General features: G+C 37.1%; 1 protein-coding gene across 7 annotated transcripts in view; it reads left to right on the forward strand.

Annotated features, from left to right (window-relative positions):
- The window catches only part of RAPH1 (Ras association (RalGDS/AF-6) and pleckstrin homology domains 1), a 99,525-nt gene that overhangs the window by 58,387 nt on the left and 22,460 nt on the right, over positions 1-18,678 (forward strand). For all 7 annotated transcript variants that reach the window (XR_006787174.1, XM_045851400.1, XM_045851413.1 and 4 more), the window contains 6 exons: positions 6,355-6,432; positions 6,868-7,027; positions 9,723-9,844; positions 11,355-11,420; positions 12,943-13,086; positions 14,732-14,842. Coding sequence is in view for 6 of the 7 variants with exons in the window: in XM_045851400.1 (XP_045707356.1) it covers positions 6,355-6,432; positions 6,868-7,027; positions 9,723-9,844; positions 11,355-11,420; positions 12,943-13,086; positions 14,732-14,842 (681 nt within the window). In the remaining variant the exon portion in view is untranslated. The remainder of the gene's footprint in view (positions 1-6,354; positions 6,433-6,867; positions 7,028-9,722; positions 9,845-11,354; positions 11,421-12,942; positions 13,087-14,731; positions 14,843-18,678) is intronic.

Genomic DNA, 18,678 nt, shown 5'->3' on the forward strand with positions numbered 1-18,678 from the left:
CATGTTACATGCTATGATGGAAGACTATATTTCCTTTAGATGGTAAAATCAGAAAAGACCCTTCTAAGGGGGGTGACACTTAATCTAAAGCTTAAAGGATGAAAAGACTCCATCTCGAGGGTGGAGGGGATCGGTCTGTGTGATAGGACCAGAGAGAGCAGAGCCTGGTTTGAGAAGCTGAGAAAAGGATCTATTGCTGGAGCCACAATTGTTGAAAGAAGGTATGAGTGTCTTGATTTGGATTTGGAGAGGTATGCAGGAACCAAATCATTCAAGGCATGCTAAGGAGTCCCCCCTTCCCCAGATACAGTGGGAAACTGTTGAAGACAAGAGTGACTCTATCCATTCAACAAATATTTACTGAGTACCTACTATGTGCTGCACAGCATTTACAATCCAATATGCTAGAGAACAAAATAGTTGCTACCACAGGGAGGGTAGTTCTTTGCAAGGTTTGCATAAATGCAGTCAGTAACTTATCGTCCTCTGCCCAAGAGATGGTAATACCTACTGCAGCATCAGAGCCATTCCCTACTCAGATCATCTCTTCTTCTGTTGCCCTAGTGATGGTATTACTGGTGTTTATAATCAACACCTGCCTATATAACATCCTGCTTACATACAATAAGAAATTTGAGCAGGAATGTGCATAGAACCTAAACATTTAGGGCGAGGAAGGAAATGGAATCAGGGATGAAGTGGCAGAACTTCCAAGATAACCTGAGCCACAAGGATCTCTCAGTGTCAGTGTTCTCTGTTCCAGAGTGTCTGGCTGTTTTGAAACTAAAATGAGCTTATACCTCTCAGATATCTCCTGTTTGGCAGTCTGGTTCTCTCTGTCCGAAGAGCTTGTGCCCAGGTTACTGACACACCTCTGACCAGCGCTCTTTCATTCCAAACAGTGTAACACGCAGTAGTTAGTACACAGCAGGATGAACACAGTAGCACTGTGTTTAGGCCAGGGCAACAGAGAGGGCGGGTGCGTGGGGGGGTGGCGGGGGGGAGAGACAGAGAGAGAGAGACAGAGAGAGAGTTTGTTCCACCAATCCACTTGTAACTGGACCACTGTTAATGAAATAACTATTTCACACGGAGTTCTGAGCTGGGAGACTCTGCAAAAGATAGTGCTAACCAGTTTCTTCTAGGGGTGGCATTAGTATCAACACAGGACTGTTTTGCCATCAGTTAGAGCAGAGGGCAAGGGACATTGCTGATGCAGTGGCCTTAACTCTCTGGATACCATTCTAAAGGCCTTCCTGACCTCCTGATCTGGAAGTGTATATTTGTCACTCTTACCCTGCTTTATTTTATTTTTCCCGCATAGGCCTTATCACTAACTAACTTATCACATGTGTATTTCTTGTTTGTTTTGTCTCTCTTATTAAACGTACGTGTACGAGCTGGAACTCTGTATCCCCTGCGCTCAAACCCAAGGCTGCTCAGTCTCAGCAGACATCTGTCCAATGAGAGAACAGTTGTTTAGTGACCATCGGGGTTCCAGGAACTGCTGTAATGTTGACCACCGTCATCCTTGTTTCATGTTTGACAGGCAGCTTTTATTAACTGCTATCCCAAAGTTTGTGTTATAACCCTTAGGAGGACAGAAGGGACTGTCACACTGTAGTGGAAAGAGCAAGTAGTCACTTGGAGCCTGTATCGTCTTAGAAAGATTAGTCTTTCTGGGCCTTAGTTAATCAGTACAATGGAAATAATCATCATAGCCTTACATTATTGAAAATTAAATGAGATACTGTGTGTAGCATGCCAACTGGTGTGTGACAAGTTTTAGGGTGTTCAGTTAATGTTAGTTCTCTTCTCAGTGAGAGTCTTATCAGTTTCATGATTACTGTAAGGGAAGTAAACTAGTTGTTACTGTTATCATTTTGGCTCTAAGCAGTTGCACTGAATAGACCATTTCATGGATATTAAATTACTTATAATTACAAGTTTTCTTTGAATTCTTTTAATTTACCTAACTTTTTTATTGTTGTAATCTGTGAAATAAACTAGATCCCAAAGAAACTAATTACTCTTTAGCCCCTTAATTTCAGATGGATTTGTTCTGAACCCACAAAGCCTTAATAATTTCTGGTTGAAGGAATTCCCTAGCCATCTCTTAGCAACTGTAACTCTTTCTCTAAGTATTCTGATTTTTACACTGAAGACAATGTTCTAACATTTTGTAGCCACAGCATTGGCTTTCATTTAATCATAAGATCTTCACCAAGTTTTTGTCTTTTATGTAAATTTGAGGAGGCCTGGCATTTGATGATTATTGATAGCCACACAGGAGTTTTTCAGGTAGAAAATGGGTTGTCTCTTGCTCTTTTAAGAGACGGGGTAGGAGAGAAAGTTAAGTTGTTATGTGTGTGGGGTATCTTTTACTTATATGTAGGATAGTTGTGGGACAAACGGCCTGAAGAAAGGGACAGTCAAAAGATAAGGGGCGGAAGATTTAAGACCTGAGCTTGTCAGCTTTAACAAAAAGAAGAGAACGTGAGATGAATAAAGCTTTGTTCTTTGTATTAAACTTGGGCTGCAGACATTAAACATAGAATTGCATTTCCTTTATAAATAAACTAAGATATCTTCTAAGTGTACAAACTAAATATATCAGCAAAGATTTATTGATCTTTCCTATGTTGCATAATACTCTATAAGCTTACAACTGTTTCTTCCTTTCTTAGATTGTTATGGTTAAAAGATATGATTATGGCTTATATATAGTAGATGAAAATCAAACTTTCTGAGGAAGAGCTTGTATTCTCCGCCAGAAGAACAAAGTACAATGAATTTTGCAGTTTGGTATAAATGTTTTATTTCCACTTTGCTCTAGCGATGATACTCAGACCCTAACAGAGGTATCTTTATCAATTGTTTCTTTGAAAAGCTCCTAGCAGGGATATCCTTGTTAATAAACTAGAGAAGAATGAACTAAAAATTGCCAAGGTTGAAATAGAGCACATAGCCCTTAAATTTGAATTTGATACAGTTTTACACAGACCAATATATATAAAGAGTAGTATTTTAAGCAAATGGGAGAATTGCTGGCTTTGGATGTTAAAATATCCCACCTCACTGTTTTACCTAAAAATGGTTTCTTATGGATGGCAGGAGACCTAATCAGTTTAATGTATGTTCATTGGTTGCATGTATCTCCTGTTTCTTTTTTTTTTTTTTTTAACTAAAATTATTAGGGTCTCTTGTTTCTTTAAACCTTTCTTCCACTGTGTCAGCTTCTTTCCTGTTAGCCTGTGGGGCAGAAACTGATGGGCGTTTAAGCTAATCTTCTAATTGAACGATTTTTTAATGTCAGTTTTTCCAAAGATAGCATTGATTGTGTTTTCAATAATATACTAAAGAGTTATGAAAATAAATTGTCATAATAAAATTTATAACCAATATCAGATGTAATATTTAAATTCTTCTACTTTTTTGAATAGACTTTATGTTTTACAGTTTTAGGTTCCCAGTAAAATTAAAGGAAGGTGAAGAGGTGTCCCGTGTGCCACCTACCCCCACACACGCCTGGCCTCTGTGATCACCATCCCCCCAGAATGGCCCATTCATTACACTCGATTAGCCTGTGTTAACACATCATTGTCACCCAGAGTCCACAGTTTACATTAGGGTTCACTCTTGGTGTTGTACATTCTGCGACTTTGGACAAATGTATAACAACATATATCTACCATACAGTATCATACAGAATAGTTTCACTCCCACAGAAATTCTCCAGGCTCCACCTGTTCATCTCTCCCTCGCCCAATCCCTGACAACCAGTAATGTTTTTACCGTAGTCATGGTTTTGCGCTTTTAAGAATGTCATTTAGTTGCAATCACAGTATGTAGCCTTTTCAGATCGGCTTCTTTCACGTAGTAATGTGCTTTTAAGTTTCCTCCATGTCTTTTCATAGCTTGATAGCTCATTTCTTTTTACAATGGCACTGAATAATATTTCATTGTCTGGATGCAGTGCAGTTTATCCATTCATCTACTGACGGATGTTTTGGCATTTTATAAATAAGGCTGCTATAAACATCTATGGACAGGTTTTGGGGAGAAGGTAAGTTTTCAGCGTATTTAGGTAAATATTAAGGAGCGTGATTGCTGGGTTGTATCATAAGAGCATGTTTAGTTTTATAAGAAACCACCAATGTCTTCCAAAGTGGCTGTACCATTTTGCATTCCTGCTGGCAATGAATGCAAGTTCCTGTTGCTCTACAACCTCACCAGCATTTGGTGTTTTCAGTGTTTTGGATTCTGGCCCTCCTAATAGGTGTGTAGTGGTATCTCATTGTTTTAAATTTCAGTTCCCTAATGATATATGATCTCTGAGCATTTATTTCATAGTTTTATTTGCCATCTGTGTATCTTCTTTGGCGAATTGTTTGTTAAGGTCTAGTGCTTGTTTTTAAATTGGTTTGTACATTTTCTTGTTGGTTTTAAGAATTCTTTGTATAGTTCAGATAAGTCTTTCATCAAATGTCTGATAAATATTTTGCAGACATTTTTTTCTAGTCTATGGCTTGCCTGTCATCTCATTCTCTTGAATGTATTTTTTTCCTGAAAATGTTTTATGGCTTTGAGGACATCTTTTTGTTTGTTTACTTCTCCATGTTAATTAAAATATGAATTTGGCCTTTTAGAAGTTCATATTCCAAGTACACAAAGCATTAATTCTATGTATCAGTTTTTCTTCATCAGATTTTGAGATTTAAATTGACAGTAGTTTAGTTTTCTCATTTTATAACCTGCCATAAATGGAAAACAATTATTTTAAAATACACAGTCAACATATTTTATAATTCTGTTACTGTGTATTTGCATAAAAGGGGAATAGGATGATGTGATCTTTTAATCAAATGAATATATCTATAATAGTCTAAAAATCAAGTTTTATCTTACTCCCTTCCATTGTTAAAATAAAGTTCTTTGTTCTCTGTCTAATTGGGTTTACAGATAGTATTTCCAGACCTTGGTTATTATGTTAATTCGCTGGCTCCTTTCATTGAAAAGGATCAGATTTCTGACAAACAAGTCTGCTGTCTTCCCTAACCACTGTTTGCTTCTCTGTTCCACGGAGTAGTAAATACTAAGCTTGAAATGAAGGGAGACAGTTGAGAATGTGAAATGGCAAGAGAAGCAGTTCAGAAACAGGAGAGCCAACCAAATTTAGAAAACAGTAAATAACGTTATTAGTGGATTGAGTTTTTGGTGTATTTGCCCTGAGAGCATTAGGTTTTTAATGAATTGTGGTGTTTAATCAGAATCCAGAGCAGATAAGTAAGTGGCTGATATAATTAGGTTTTTCTTTTGTCTTCTTTTTTTTTTTAAGTTTTATATTAAATAAAGAAATCTACAAGATGACAATTTCTATTTTCTTAGTTATTTTCCAAAGAAATCAAAGTTTAGAGTTAGAAAGTAATCCTTTATAGGCAAAGGTTTACTTACATGATTTTTCCAACCGGAGATTAATGCTGCAGTGTACTATGGCCTATTGCTGGAAAGTGCAAGTAAGTACTGGTATCATAGTACTGCATGTCTTAGGAAAAATAGATAAATGGTTTAAGTATAGTTCTTGATAATTTTATTACTACTTATGCAAATGTTAAAAAATAGAAGTTTCTAGAAATTAAATATTTGGAAAATTATATTTGACTTTTAAAAATTTATCAGTGGATTAATAGAAATAAATTTGAGTTTATTGACATGAGACATTAATTACACTATGTAGTTTTCCAAAGCAGAGTAAAAACCTAGAAGATAACACAGCCTTCTCTATTTGTATTGGTATATTAGTGAAATTGTACCTATATTTGTTATTGAGGAGTTTTATGTGGTTGTAAACAAACTGATGCTGGGGTTGTTTGTTTGGTTTGGTTTTTACTATTTTTATGGCGATGATACATTTTCAGTGTACCATAACAAAACATCAGTATGCAAAAGATTGCCCATACTTGAGAAGGGGGGTGTAAATTCAGAGTTAGGGATTGTACAGATAAAATAAATTGGCAGGCCCACAGATAAGCAAATATACACTCATGTTTCCCTGACCCTAGAACCCAAAGTTCATCTGCTCCAGATTGACAGAATCAAACTCATAATTTACTAAATCACCAATTTCTTTTTCTCTAGAATATGGTATCTGGTCTTATAAAGAGATCTTAAGTCTGCATCTGTAAAAAAAGTGAGCTCTTTGTGAATAGGGTTATTTTTTAAATACGCTCTATATATGTATGCAGTTATATCCTTACTGAAACTCAATGCTAGCAATATCCTCAAGGATAAAAAGACTCCTGGAATATTCCCATAATTTTAGCATGAGTTTATCTAAAGTGCTTTTGTTCACAGGAGGAACAAGCAGCAAAACTGAAAGCTGAGAAGATCAGAGTTGCCCTGGAGAAGATTAAAGAGGCACAAGTGAAGAAGGTGGTATTTGGGCTTTTTCCGGGTCTGGGATTTTTATCAGTTTTACAGATTTATAAAGAATTGCCTTGTTTATATAATGTATCTCTACGATATGGAGAGGGAGAGGGTTATTTCTTCCTAATATAGTTTCACATGTACTTTTTTATGGATAAAATGCATTATAAAAGATATAACGTTCTAGTTTTATATTATCCTAAAAGAGTAAAGCAAAATACTGTTATTATAATCTTATCTGCTATTATACTTTTTAAAAAAAGACCTTAAATTTATTAAGGTATGTTATTTGATACCTAATTTTAAAGTATTTTTTACGAAATAAAGTTGTTTAATTTATATTTAACTAAGAATATTACTGAGAACATTGCCAATATTTGGAGAATTTTCTAAAATGTCTAATTTTTTATTTGCATTTAATTTTCTTTTTGCCTGTTGTAGCTGGTGATCAGAGTCCACATGTCTGATGATAGCTCTAAAACAATGATGGTGGACGAGAGACAGACCGTGCGACAAGTGCTGGACAACCTGATGGACAAGTCCCACTGCGGGTACAGTTCAGACTGGTCGCTGGTGGAAACCATCTCTGAGTTACAGATGGGTTAGTAATCCCAGTACTTCAGTTACTTTTTGATTTCTGTGTAATTCCAGTTTTTGTGTTAACCAAAGCACCTTGACACATATTTTATATATGTTTTTCTCCTATAATATAACTATGGCTTTTTACATGATCTTTTTTTCAAGTATTTTGAGATTCCTTTGAATATGAGATTTCTAGTTCACTCCAGATTTTTTTTTACATGAAATATTTGACATTTTTAATAGAGGCAAATATTTCAAACAGGAAAAAAAAGGAGTAAGATAAAAGATTTTTGTATTATATCCCAAGTCCATGAACTTTTTTACCAAACAGGAAGACATTTAGGGATTACTAAGAAAGTTCTATGATTTAACAGTTTATGGAATATTGCATCAATATTTAATATCAACAAAAAATCACATGTAACTCAAGGAAACACACTGATATATGAGTAAAAATATGAGTTTATTCTTTTTCTTTTCTTTTTTATCTCTGATAAAATCTTGCTAGAACAAAGTTTTTTTTAAGGCAACACAATAGTATTTCCTTTCAAATAAGAACTGCATACATCAGCACACTTAACTAAAGCGCAGTGTATTATTCCCATTTGTACTGAAGTTATTATACCAGTATAGGACTCTCAGGGGAAACAAAAAGCACAGGTTTCTTATTTTTAGCTAGGTATATTAAGTCTTTTTTTTTTTAAGATTTTATTTATTTATTTATTTTAGAGAGGGAAGGGAGTGGGGGGAGAGAGAGAGAGAGAGAGAGAGAGAGGGAGAGAGGGAGAGAGAGGGAGAGAGAGGGAGAGAGAGGGAGAAAGAAACAGAGAAACATCACTGTGTAGTTGCTGGGGGTTATGGCCTGCAACCCAGGAATGTACCCTGGCTGGGAATGGAACCTGGGACACTTTGGTTCCCAGCCCGCACTCAATCCACTGAGCTACGCCAGCCAGGGCGGTATATTAAGTCTTAGTTTCTTAAGATATGTAGTTTGTTAAGGTGTTTTCTAATTATAAACATTCTAATTTTTTATATCATCAATGACTCTTAAAAAGTGTTAGTTGTATGATTACAGAAACCTTGCAATAATTATTTTATTACACTTTATTGAATCCGTTATCAATTTTAACTTGCTATTTTATTTAAAATATTTATTTGTATTTCTCTCATTACTTACTATCTTTAAATATTCAAAGCAATTTCCAGAGAAATAAAAATTTAATTATTAACCCACTCTCAGAACATATGTACACAATTCCCAAAACTAAATCATAAGTTATTAGAACTTCATTAATATGTATAAAAATATGTTCCCAATATTCATCTATATTTGTTCTTAATGAATTAGAAAATTTGTTTAGTTCACAAATGTAGTAGTATCATGGTACACAGAAAATGTGTGTATTTCCATGGCCATAGCTTGAAACTTATATTTCTGTATTACCTCTTATATAATTGACCATGGTGTCTTATTTAATCATATGTGGCACAGTGCTTCAAGTACAGCATGAGGTCAACTCACAGATACAGAGATAAAACTGACTGGTTGCTAGAGGGGAGGGGTAAACAGGGTGAAGGGATTAAGAACTACAAATTGGTAGTCGCAAAATACGGAGTCAAGGGGTGTGAAGTACAGCATGGGGGACGTAGTCAGTTAATATGGTAATAAGTCTGTACGGAGCCAGGCGTGCACTTGAATTATCAGGGGAACCATGTTGTGAAGTATTTGCTTGTGTATCCACTATGCTGTGTACCTGAAACTAATAAAAAATAATAGTAAATGTGAACTAAATTGAAAAATAAAATTTAAAAAAAGTATAGTATGTGGTTATTCAGAATTTGTTGAATGAATAAAAGAAAACAAGGGACTACTAGGAGCCCAAAATAAGATGGTGGAAACAAATTATACATGTGAACTACCCAGTTAAACAACAAAGATTATTAGAAAGGATGAATAAACAAAATGTAGTTGTTTGCTATTCAGACAAGACCTATTACCTAGGACACATAAAGGTTGAAAATAAAAAGAATGTGAAAAGACACTAACCAAAAGAAAGATAATTAACTATATTAATATCAGATAAAATAAACTTCAAGCAAAATGCATTACTAGAGATGAGAACACATTCGTCAAAAAGAGACCACCTTCTAAGTTTTAGCTAATAGTATTAAAATGTATAAGCAAAAATGGATGACTACAGGAGAAATCCACAAGTCAGCCTTCACAGTAGAACCTTTTCAGTGATAAGTACAATCAAGCAGACAGAAAAGGATGTAGGAGATTTGAAAAGTAATTTTTTTGATCTACAAATGTTCAGTACACTACCTAATAACAGAAAAATACACATTTTGTTCAAGCAGAAATGGAATATTCTAAAAATTAAGTATGAAGCCATAAGCAACTCTCAAGAAATTGCAAAAAACGATGGAATGGGAAAAAACTGAAAGCTGAAGGAAACCTAGAAGTCAGAAGACCTAGTTCTAGTCCTGATTCTTCTGCGTAGCAGCTGTGTGACCTTGCTGAAGTCACTTACCACTGTTAAGACATGTTCCCTTATTTGAAAATAGGTAGAAAACCAATAACTTCTAAGTGCCCAGGGTTGTGGTGTCAGTAAAGATTTTACATTTCTGCTGTGAATCACTTTACAAGGTTTCATGTCTCTGATGCCATTCTGGTGAATACTAACAAAATATTGACATTTTATTTGGAACAGAGAGAATCTTTGAAGATCATGAAAACTTGGTTGAAAATCTTCTTAATTGGACAAGAGATAGCCAAAACAAGCTTATATTTATGGAGCGTATAGAAAAATATGCACTTTTCAAAAACCCACAGGTAAGACTCAATAACTTGTAGAGGTTGGGATTTTTTTTTTTTAATCCTCACCTGAGGATATGTTGATTGATTTTAGAGAGAGAGGAAGAGAGAAAGAGAAACATCAACATGAGAGAGAAACACTGATTGGTTGCCACCCGTATGTGCCCCGACTGGGGATCAAACCCACAACCTAGTTATCGTGCCCTGACCAGGGATCGAACCTGCAACCCTTTGGTCCACAGGACAGTGCTCCAACCAACTGAGCCACCCGGCCAGGGTGAGGTTAGGATTTTTAACCTCTTATTGTTATATTACTTCTTAGTACTATTCTTGTATTACTCTATTACTGCTAAGTTAATAGAGTTAAAAGACTAGAATCCACCTGATTGGAACACTGGGGTTGCAAACCCCCCTGGGAACACTCACTACTGCTGAGGTGGAAGGACTGCTGGGCCCAGGTGTCAAGGCTCAAAGGAGTTACCAGCCCGCAGAGCCAGATGGGGTGAGCCTGCGGAGAAATAGAAGTCACTCCAAAGAGTTACCAGGTTTCTGCTCTCTCTAATACAGAGCTGTGTTCAATAGCTGTTTGTTTGGTTTGTTTCTTATCCATCAAAGAAAAGTACTTACATATTTAAGTTTTTCTACTTCAGCCATTATCCAGTTTATACTTTCTTTGATTTCTTTTTTAAGTTACTTTTTTTATCACAGTAACCTTGATTATAACTGGTTCCACATTCTACTGTATGTTATCTCAATTTATTTGGTATCTTTGCTTATTCTAGAATGTTTGAGTTAATACTTCCTATTACCCAGATATTTTATAAAAATCAGGTGAGAGAACAACCCCAGTATAAAAAGTAGTAATGAGGAAAAATAGTAGCAGTGTTAAAGGTACACAGTAGTTATCTTTCAGGTGGCATAATCATGCGACAACTTCACTGGATATTTTAGTGAAGATTATCCATCTGGGAATACCGACAGATCTTTTTTATGGATGATTGTGAAAATTTTTTCATAAGGCTTATAATTAGACTTTATAGTTTAGTTGAGTCACCCAAATGAGATTATGATAGTTTCAGAGAATTTTGGATTTCTTCTTTAAAAGCCAGAACATAGATTAAATTTTCTGCATTTGGATCAGTTAAGCTCAGCATATTTTAAGGAAATTTGCCTTCTTTGTGTTAATAATTTGTGAACCTGTCAGGTCCTGTAGGTGTAGCTTTCATTAGATACATGGAAACGCATTAGCCAGCTGTTGCACGTAGTGTCACCTCAGGGTTTGAGGGAGAGGAGTTTATAGAGTGGTTCTACCAGAGACGTGGGCAGAGGTGAGGGCGGGGGCCAGAGCTAACCATTCAGTGGTGATGTCCACACACAGGTGGCTTTTCAAAGAGTGTTCCTTCTCACTCTGCACAGGCGGAAGTCGCCGCAGAGTCGCTGTGTCTCTAGAAGCAATCACATATGCACTTGTGCCAAGGGGGCAATAGAACACATGTATCCTTTAACTTTCCTTCATTCATTCTTCCAGAACTATCTTCTGGGGAGAAAGGAAACCGCTGAGATGGCTGACAGGAACAAAGAGGTGCTGTTGGAGGTATGATTTGATTCTCCACTCCACCATCGTTCTTTTTCCTTGCACTTGATCATATTAAAAAATTAAGCACATTTTTTGAAGTATGTCAGTGCAGTATATGTATTTTTGCAGTTGTAGCTAGAGAACACTGTATTCTTCTGCAGCCTGAGGGAGAGAGTTCAACTGTATGAATGTTAGACCACTGAAGAAGCTTTTAAAAACTTCCCTTGCCATGCAGTGTGCTGGCGTGCTGAAAGGAGCAGGAGCTGTTTGGGGCTGATGAGTGAGAGGAAAGGCTGGTCAGCGGAGCCTGTGATGGTGCTGTTTTATGGTGCTGGAAATGTAATTAGCTGTTCACAAAATAGTTCAAGCCTTAGTCTTACATAACTGTATTTTTAAAAACATAGTCATTTCTAAAAATACATACATTTCCTTATTTTGAAGAGTAATAACACAAATTCAAATATAATTGAATTTTTAGCTTTTTAGCTTTTGCGGATACAAGGGAATGTTTGAAAATCTGAATAAATTGCTTTCTTAGCAACAAGGTAAGTAGGACAATGAAGATCAGCATTCAGCTTTTCATATGACACTATTATTAAGAAAAGTCCTCTGTAATTTGTAATTCTTCAGTACATTGGGGAGAGACAAATTAATTTAGGCTCAGAATATCTTATATTAATGTTTAGTGAACATTTCTAAAAATCTTTTACCAAATACATGATTGCTTTTTATTTTAAAGTTAAAATTGTTTCTAAGTATAGGTAGAATTCAAAATTTTGAGTTTGTTTACATTTATTTCAATTTTATATTTTTTAAGATTTTATTTATTTATTTTTAGAGAGAGGGGAAAAGAGGGAGGAAGACAGGGAAAGAAACATCCATGTGTGGTTGCCTCTCTCAGCCCCCTGCTGGGGACCTGGCCTGCAACCCAGGCATGTGCCCTGACCGGGAATAGAACTGGCAGCTCTGGTTTGCAGGCCGGCACTCAATTGACTGAGCCACACCAGCCAGGGCTCGTTTAATATTAAATGTTTTAAAATTAAATGCCCTCTTTGTTTTAGAGTCACATAAATGGATAGAATTTTTAAATTGCGAAAGTTTAATCATTCACTTAGCATGTTGCTTTCTTTTAAAGTATATTCCTACTCAGCTTGACAGCTAATCTAAATGTGTTAATAATTTAACAAAAAACAAAGTTCAGTGTTTATGTTAGTCTGACACTTTTATTAAATGTATTATAAGTATGCTGTTTACAAATTCATTTAAGTGCTATTATATGCAGCTCATTAACATTTCATCTTAGTTTCTTCAAAAAAAGTTTTTAGGTAAAAGTTCATAGGGATTGCCATAGTAGTTCCACAATAAATCCATATTATGTTTAGAACAGAGAATTCAAACTGAGGTAAAATTAGCAGCATGTTATTTTTACAAAGTCATTTTGGTTTAATTACATTGTCATATATTTCACAGGTGTAAACACAACTTTGTTATGAGAATCCAAGGATCATATAAGTCTTTCCTACTTATTTTCTTATTTTAGGAATGTTTTTGTGGAAGTTCTGTAACTGTACCAGAAATTGAAGGAGTCCTTTGGTTGAAAGATGATGGCAAGAAGTCCTGGAAAAAGCGTTATTTTCTCTTGCGAGCATCTGGTATTTACTACGTCCCTAAAGGAAAAGCAAAGGTGTGTCCCCTTCTGCTGGCTTTTGAGTTTCTTCATTATGCTAATTGATTTTAATTTGTAGTGAGTGTGTTGACAAGGCGAATCTAGACTTTGATTTGTTTCAACTTCTGTAGGACACACAGAACATTGCTTTGCTTACTGACATGTTATAAAGAAGAAGAAACCTGAAAATGTTCTCTCTCTGGTCAGTGGTTTGGCCCATCTCAATTCTCTTGCCAAATTTGAACCATACTTTTATTTATTATTTTTGGAACTTCTAAAAGAGTGGTTTTTTGCTTGTTGTTGTTTGGGGAGAATAGCTGTCTGGGATTATAGCTGTTTCAGCCTTGCTTGGGTGATATGCTTCTTCCGAGGGCCCCCTTGGTACCTGTCACTTCTGTGCTTACTGAGGGCCAGCACTGTTTTAAGCTCCTTACAGCATCACTGCTTCCGGTCTGTATTGCCATCCTGAGAGGCAGACCCTGTTTAACTGGTGAGGAAACCCTGACTTGAGAAATGCTATACTTGGTATATGTGTGTACAGACACTGAACTACGTTTTCTTGCTCTTTCCAAAGAGCTCTATTATACTGTATTGTATATAATATACTATCCAGCGGTCCCTAGACTTTTTGGCACCACGGACTGGTTTTGTGAAAGACAGTTTTTCCAGTGATGGAGGGACTGGGGGGAGGGTTTCAGGGTGGATTCTACTGCATTACATTCAAGCTCACCTCCTGCTGTGCAGCATAGTTCCTAACAGGCACAGACTGGTATTGGTCCATGGCCTGGAGTTTGGGACCCCTGTTATACCATATGAAGGGGCACCCCCCAAAACTGGAATTATCTTCGGGGGGGGAGCCTAGTAGTACAGGCTTCCCCCACTAGGTGAGTGATCTAGGAACACAGCTGTATCAGTGTGCCAGCTGGTATTGTTGTGAGAGGCTGCATTTGGCTTCAGTGTTTTTTTTAGAAGAGACTTTCGGTGAGTTTGCCCATTTCTTGATGGGTGACTTACAAGCATACCATCCCGCACTGCACTGAGTGTACAGCAGTTTTTGACCAAAAACTGCACTGCCTCTGTGCCCCACCCTCCCTATTCATGCAGTCTCACCCCAAGTGACTTTTTTGTTTCCCTGGATGAAAAAAGTCCTCAAAGGAAAACATTTCTTCCAGGTTTTACCAACCTGGAAGAGGTAAAACAAAGAAATGGCAGAAGCACCGAAAGGCATCAAAACTGACAAATTCAAAAACTATTTTGAGCAGTGGAAAAACATCTCAATAGGTATATTGCATCAAATGGAGAGTACTTTGAAAGTGACTGAAGTTTAAATATGTAAGAATAAATACACCATTTTTTACAAATAAATTCTGTTCTTTTTGGGGGGTTCCCCCTTGTATTTAAAGTTTCTTTAAAATGCCAGTTTTTTTTTCCAAGCAAGTCAGTGTTCATTGTAAATAGCAAGACAGTTAAGTAAGATGGCCTTTTTTGTTGCATTATAGATTGAAAAAGAAACATTTCTAGGAAATTTCACTGTCTTCTGCAAAAGAGCAGTAATTTCTACTTGGTAAAGTTTTGATTTTTCTACTAGAAACTGTTACCAGTTATGATATTTGATTGCTTACACATTATCGTTAAATCTCCGTCTGGATGTTTTTTATTGTAGGTCTCTCGGGACCTGGTCTGCTTTCTCCAGCTGGACCACGTGAACGTTTATTATGGACAGGACTATCGGAACAAGTACAAAGCCCCTACAGACTACTGTCTGGTGCTAAAGGTAAGCATGTGTCTCTTTTCAGTAATTTTAATATGATGTTAGACATAGAGCGGGTTAGTGGACACATTTTAGAATTGTTTGGATCTTCAGTGAGTATATTGTTCTTGCTTTTTTTCCCTGTAGATTTTTAAAGGAATGATGAAGGATAATGAAAAGAAAGTGTGTTATATACCACAGCTGGCCCTTACCTAAGTAGCCTTAATTAGATTGATGCTGCTAAGAAATGGATGCTAGGTTGTAAACTTTGAGTCATAATATATAAAGTAGATTGGATTATAAAATTGAGACTTTCATTGAATAACAGGCTTATCTTAGGAAATCTTAGATCAGAGCCAAATGTGAGACACAGAAATTTTGTGTGGTTTAGTTTTTCTCCTGTACTCTCACTCAACAGAACTATCAGAGGGTACTGTGCCCAGGGTCAAAGTGGACTGGTCTCATCTGGTCTAGTAATAAATCGTTTTTGTCTCCCAACCCCCAAATACTACCCTGATAACTTGCATATGTCTGGACTGATTTTAGGGGGGGCGGTTTCCTTCTTGATCCAAATATGTGAGCTGCTCACACCAGTTATACCTGTAGTTTGAGAACTGACGTTTTTAGTGAACTTTCAGTGATCTTTTGGAACACTGATAAAAAGAACTTTCAGCCCTAGCTGGTGCAGCTCAGTGGATTGAGCACCAGCCTACAGACTGAAAGGTCACTGGTTTGATTCCTGGTCAGGGCACAGGCCTGGGTTGCGGGCCAGGTCCCCGGTTGGGGTGTGCGAGAGGTAACCAATCACACACTGTGTTTCTCTCCCTTTCTCCATCCCTTCCCTTCTCAAAATAAATAAATAAAATCCTTTTTGTAAAAAAATCCAACTTTTAAAAATCCAGGATAATTACGGATATGATTATGTCTTTCTCACTGGCTCCCTCATAGTAACCCCTTGGTAGCTACTTAGGCCTACTTGTTCATGTCATTGTCTGCTTCTGCTCTCCTGGGAATTATCAGTTGGGTTTGGGGCAGCAGTGTTTGTTCAGGATTTTTGGATAGAATTTTTATTGCTTTGATAAAATTAGGTGTATTATAATGATAACCCTTTATTAGGTAATCCTTTCTTAGAGAATACCATCTTATCATTTAAATTACAGCAACAAGCCCTGGCTGGCGTAGCTCAGTGGATTGAGTGCGGGCTGGGAACTAAAGTGTCCCAGGTTCGATTCCCAGCCAGGGTACATTCCTGGGTTGCAGGCCATAACCCCCAACTGCACATTGATGTCTGTCTGTCTGTCTGTCTGTCTGTCTGTCTCTCCCTCCCTCCCTCCCTCCCTTCCCTCTCTAAAAATAAATAAATAAAATCTTTAAAAAATATATCATGTTAAAAAAAATTACAGCAACAAATAATTTTTTAAAAGTCAGTAGAAATTAGCTTAATTCAGAAGTTTCAAACTGAGGTCCAACATCCTTGGGGAGTCCCTGGGGACCTCTCAAGGGGTCCGTGACGTCAAAATCACTCTTCAGATAGTGGTAAGATGCTATTTGCCTTTTAGACTCTCCTTCTCCACAAATGTGTGATGGAGTTTTCAGAGACGTTACATGACATGTGATGATATCTTTGCTGTCGGGTAGTGTAATGTATATTTGTATATTGTTGTGTTTTAATTTTTTCTAAGTTTTAATTTCTTATAAGGTGAATATCAGTAAACATAACCCATGTAAATGAAAGTTATTTGGGGATCTCGTAACATGAGGACAGTAAGAGTTGTTTATTTTTAATGGCTCAAGGTTGTCAGTGAGAACCCAGATTCTCTCCATCGTTCCCTGTTCCATCTTCTGCGTATCACCTTCTTCTCAGGCTGGCTCGCTTCACTGCCGCAGATGGCCCCTGCCGTTCCAGGCATCACGTGCTGACCTAGAAAATCCGTTCATCTGTCGATGAACACTAAGGTTGTTCCATATCTTGGCTACTGTAAAAAATGCTACAGTGAACATAAGGGTGCATACATCTTTTAAAATTAGTGTTTTCATGCTCTTCTAGAAATACCCATGAGAGGGATTGCTGGATTATAAGATAGTTCTATCCTTAAACTTTTGAGGAACCCTTATACTGTTTTCCATAATGGCTACACCAATATACAATCCAGCCAACAGTGTATAAGGATTCCTTTTGTCCGCATCATCACCAACTCTTGTTATTTCTTGCAGTATTACTTTAATCCCTTTTGCAACATACATAAAACTCCTAGGTTAAGAATATTTTTCTTCTGAGGGCTTTTTTTTTTTTGAGGTTTAGAAGGATCAAAAGTTTTGGAATGGGTGCAGTGTTACATATTTTTATTTTTTAACTTCTTACAAATTAGTTGAGGGAACTAATTTAAAAGCATGCATGTGTTTGCAAAGTAATAAATGGTTAGTATATACTCAGTGGTTTTCCATTAGCACTTGGACTGTGATTTTAGAGCATCACTTTTAGTTAATAGAGTTTTAGAAAGGATCAGTCTCAATCTAATTTTTGACATAAACAGAGAAAAGTCATCTAATAGCACAATACTAATCCAGAATTTCATGGTCTGGCCAAAGATGGAGATGTAGCTAGAAACACTTCATTTCCTCACACAACCAAAAGGACAACAACCAATTTAAAAACAAAAAACAGCCAGAACTCCCAGAAAATTAAACTCCATGGAAGTCCAACAACCAAGAAGTTAAAGAAGAAACATTCATCCAGACTGGTAGGAGGGGGGCAGAGACGGGCAGCTGGGATGGAGAGGATGCAAGGCAAGGCAGCAGCTCATGGACAGGATTTCCCACATTTGCATGTGGGTAAATGGGAGGAAGAACTGGGGAGCAAGACAAACTGCGTAACCCAGGGTTCCAGCACAGGGAAATAAAGCCTCAAAACCCGTGACTGTAAAAACCTCTGGGGATTGTGGCAGTGGGAGAAGCTCCCAGTCTCACAGGAGAGTCTGTTGGAGAGACTCACAGCATCCTAGAACATAAACAAGCCCACCCACCTGGGATCAGCACCTGAAAGGACATAATCCACTTGTCCGAAGTGATGGAAAGTGGGGAGAGAACTGAGAAGCTAGCAAGTGGCACTGTTCCCTCTCTGACCCCTCCCCAACATACAGCACCACAACCCAGCAAAATGGGTTGCCCCATCTCTGAAGAATACCTAAGGCTCTGCCGCTTGCAACATAACAAGTGCACCAAGACAAAGAAATGTGGCCCAAATGAAAGAACAGATCAAAACTCCAGAAAAAGAACTAAGTGACAAGGAGATAGCCAACCTATCAGATGCAGAATTCAAAACACTGGTAAATCAGGATGCTCACTGAAATGACTGAGTTTAGTCGCAAAATGGGGGAAGAAATGAAAGCTATACAAACTAAAATAAAGGGAAATATACAAGGAACCAACAGTGAAGGGAAGGAAACTGGGACTCAAATCAAGATTTGGAACAAAAGGAAGAAGTGAACATCCAACCGGAATAGAACAAAGAAACAAGAAGTAAGAAGAAATGAGGAGAGGCTTAGGGCAAGTTGTCTGGGACAACTTTAAACGTTCCAACATCCAAATTATAGGGGTGCCAGCAGGAGAAGAGGAAGACCAAGAAATTGAAAACCTATTTGAAAAGATGATGAAGGAAAATTTCCCCAATCTGGCAAAGGAACTAGATATGCAAGTCCAGGAAGCCCAGACAGTCCCAAAGAAGTTGGATCCAAGAAGAAACACACCAAGACACGTCGTACTAAGTTACCCAAGATTGAAGATAAGGAGAGAATTTTAAAAGCAGCAAGAGGAAAGGAGAGCTACTTACAAAGGACTATCAGCTGATTTCTCAAAAGAAA

This window comes from Phyllostomus hastatus, unplaced genomic scaffold (genome assembly GCF_019186645.2).
Source record: "Phyllostomus hastatus isolate PE091 unplaced genomic scaffold, TTU_PhHast_1.1 phas_contig_137, whole genome shotgun sequence".
In the NCBI taxonomy this organism is placed as follows: Eukaryota; Metazoa; Chordata; class Mammalia; order Chiroptera; family Phyllostomidae; genus Phyllostomus; species Phyllostomus hastatus.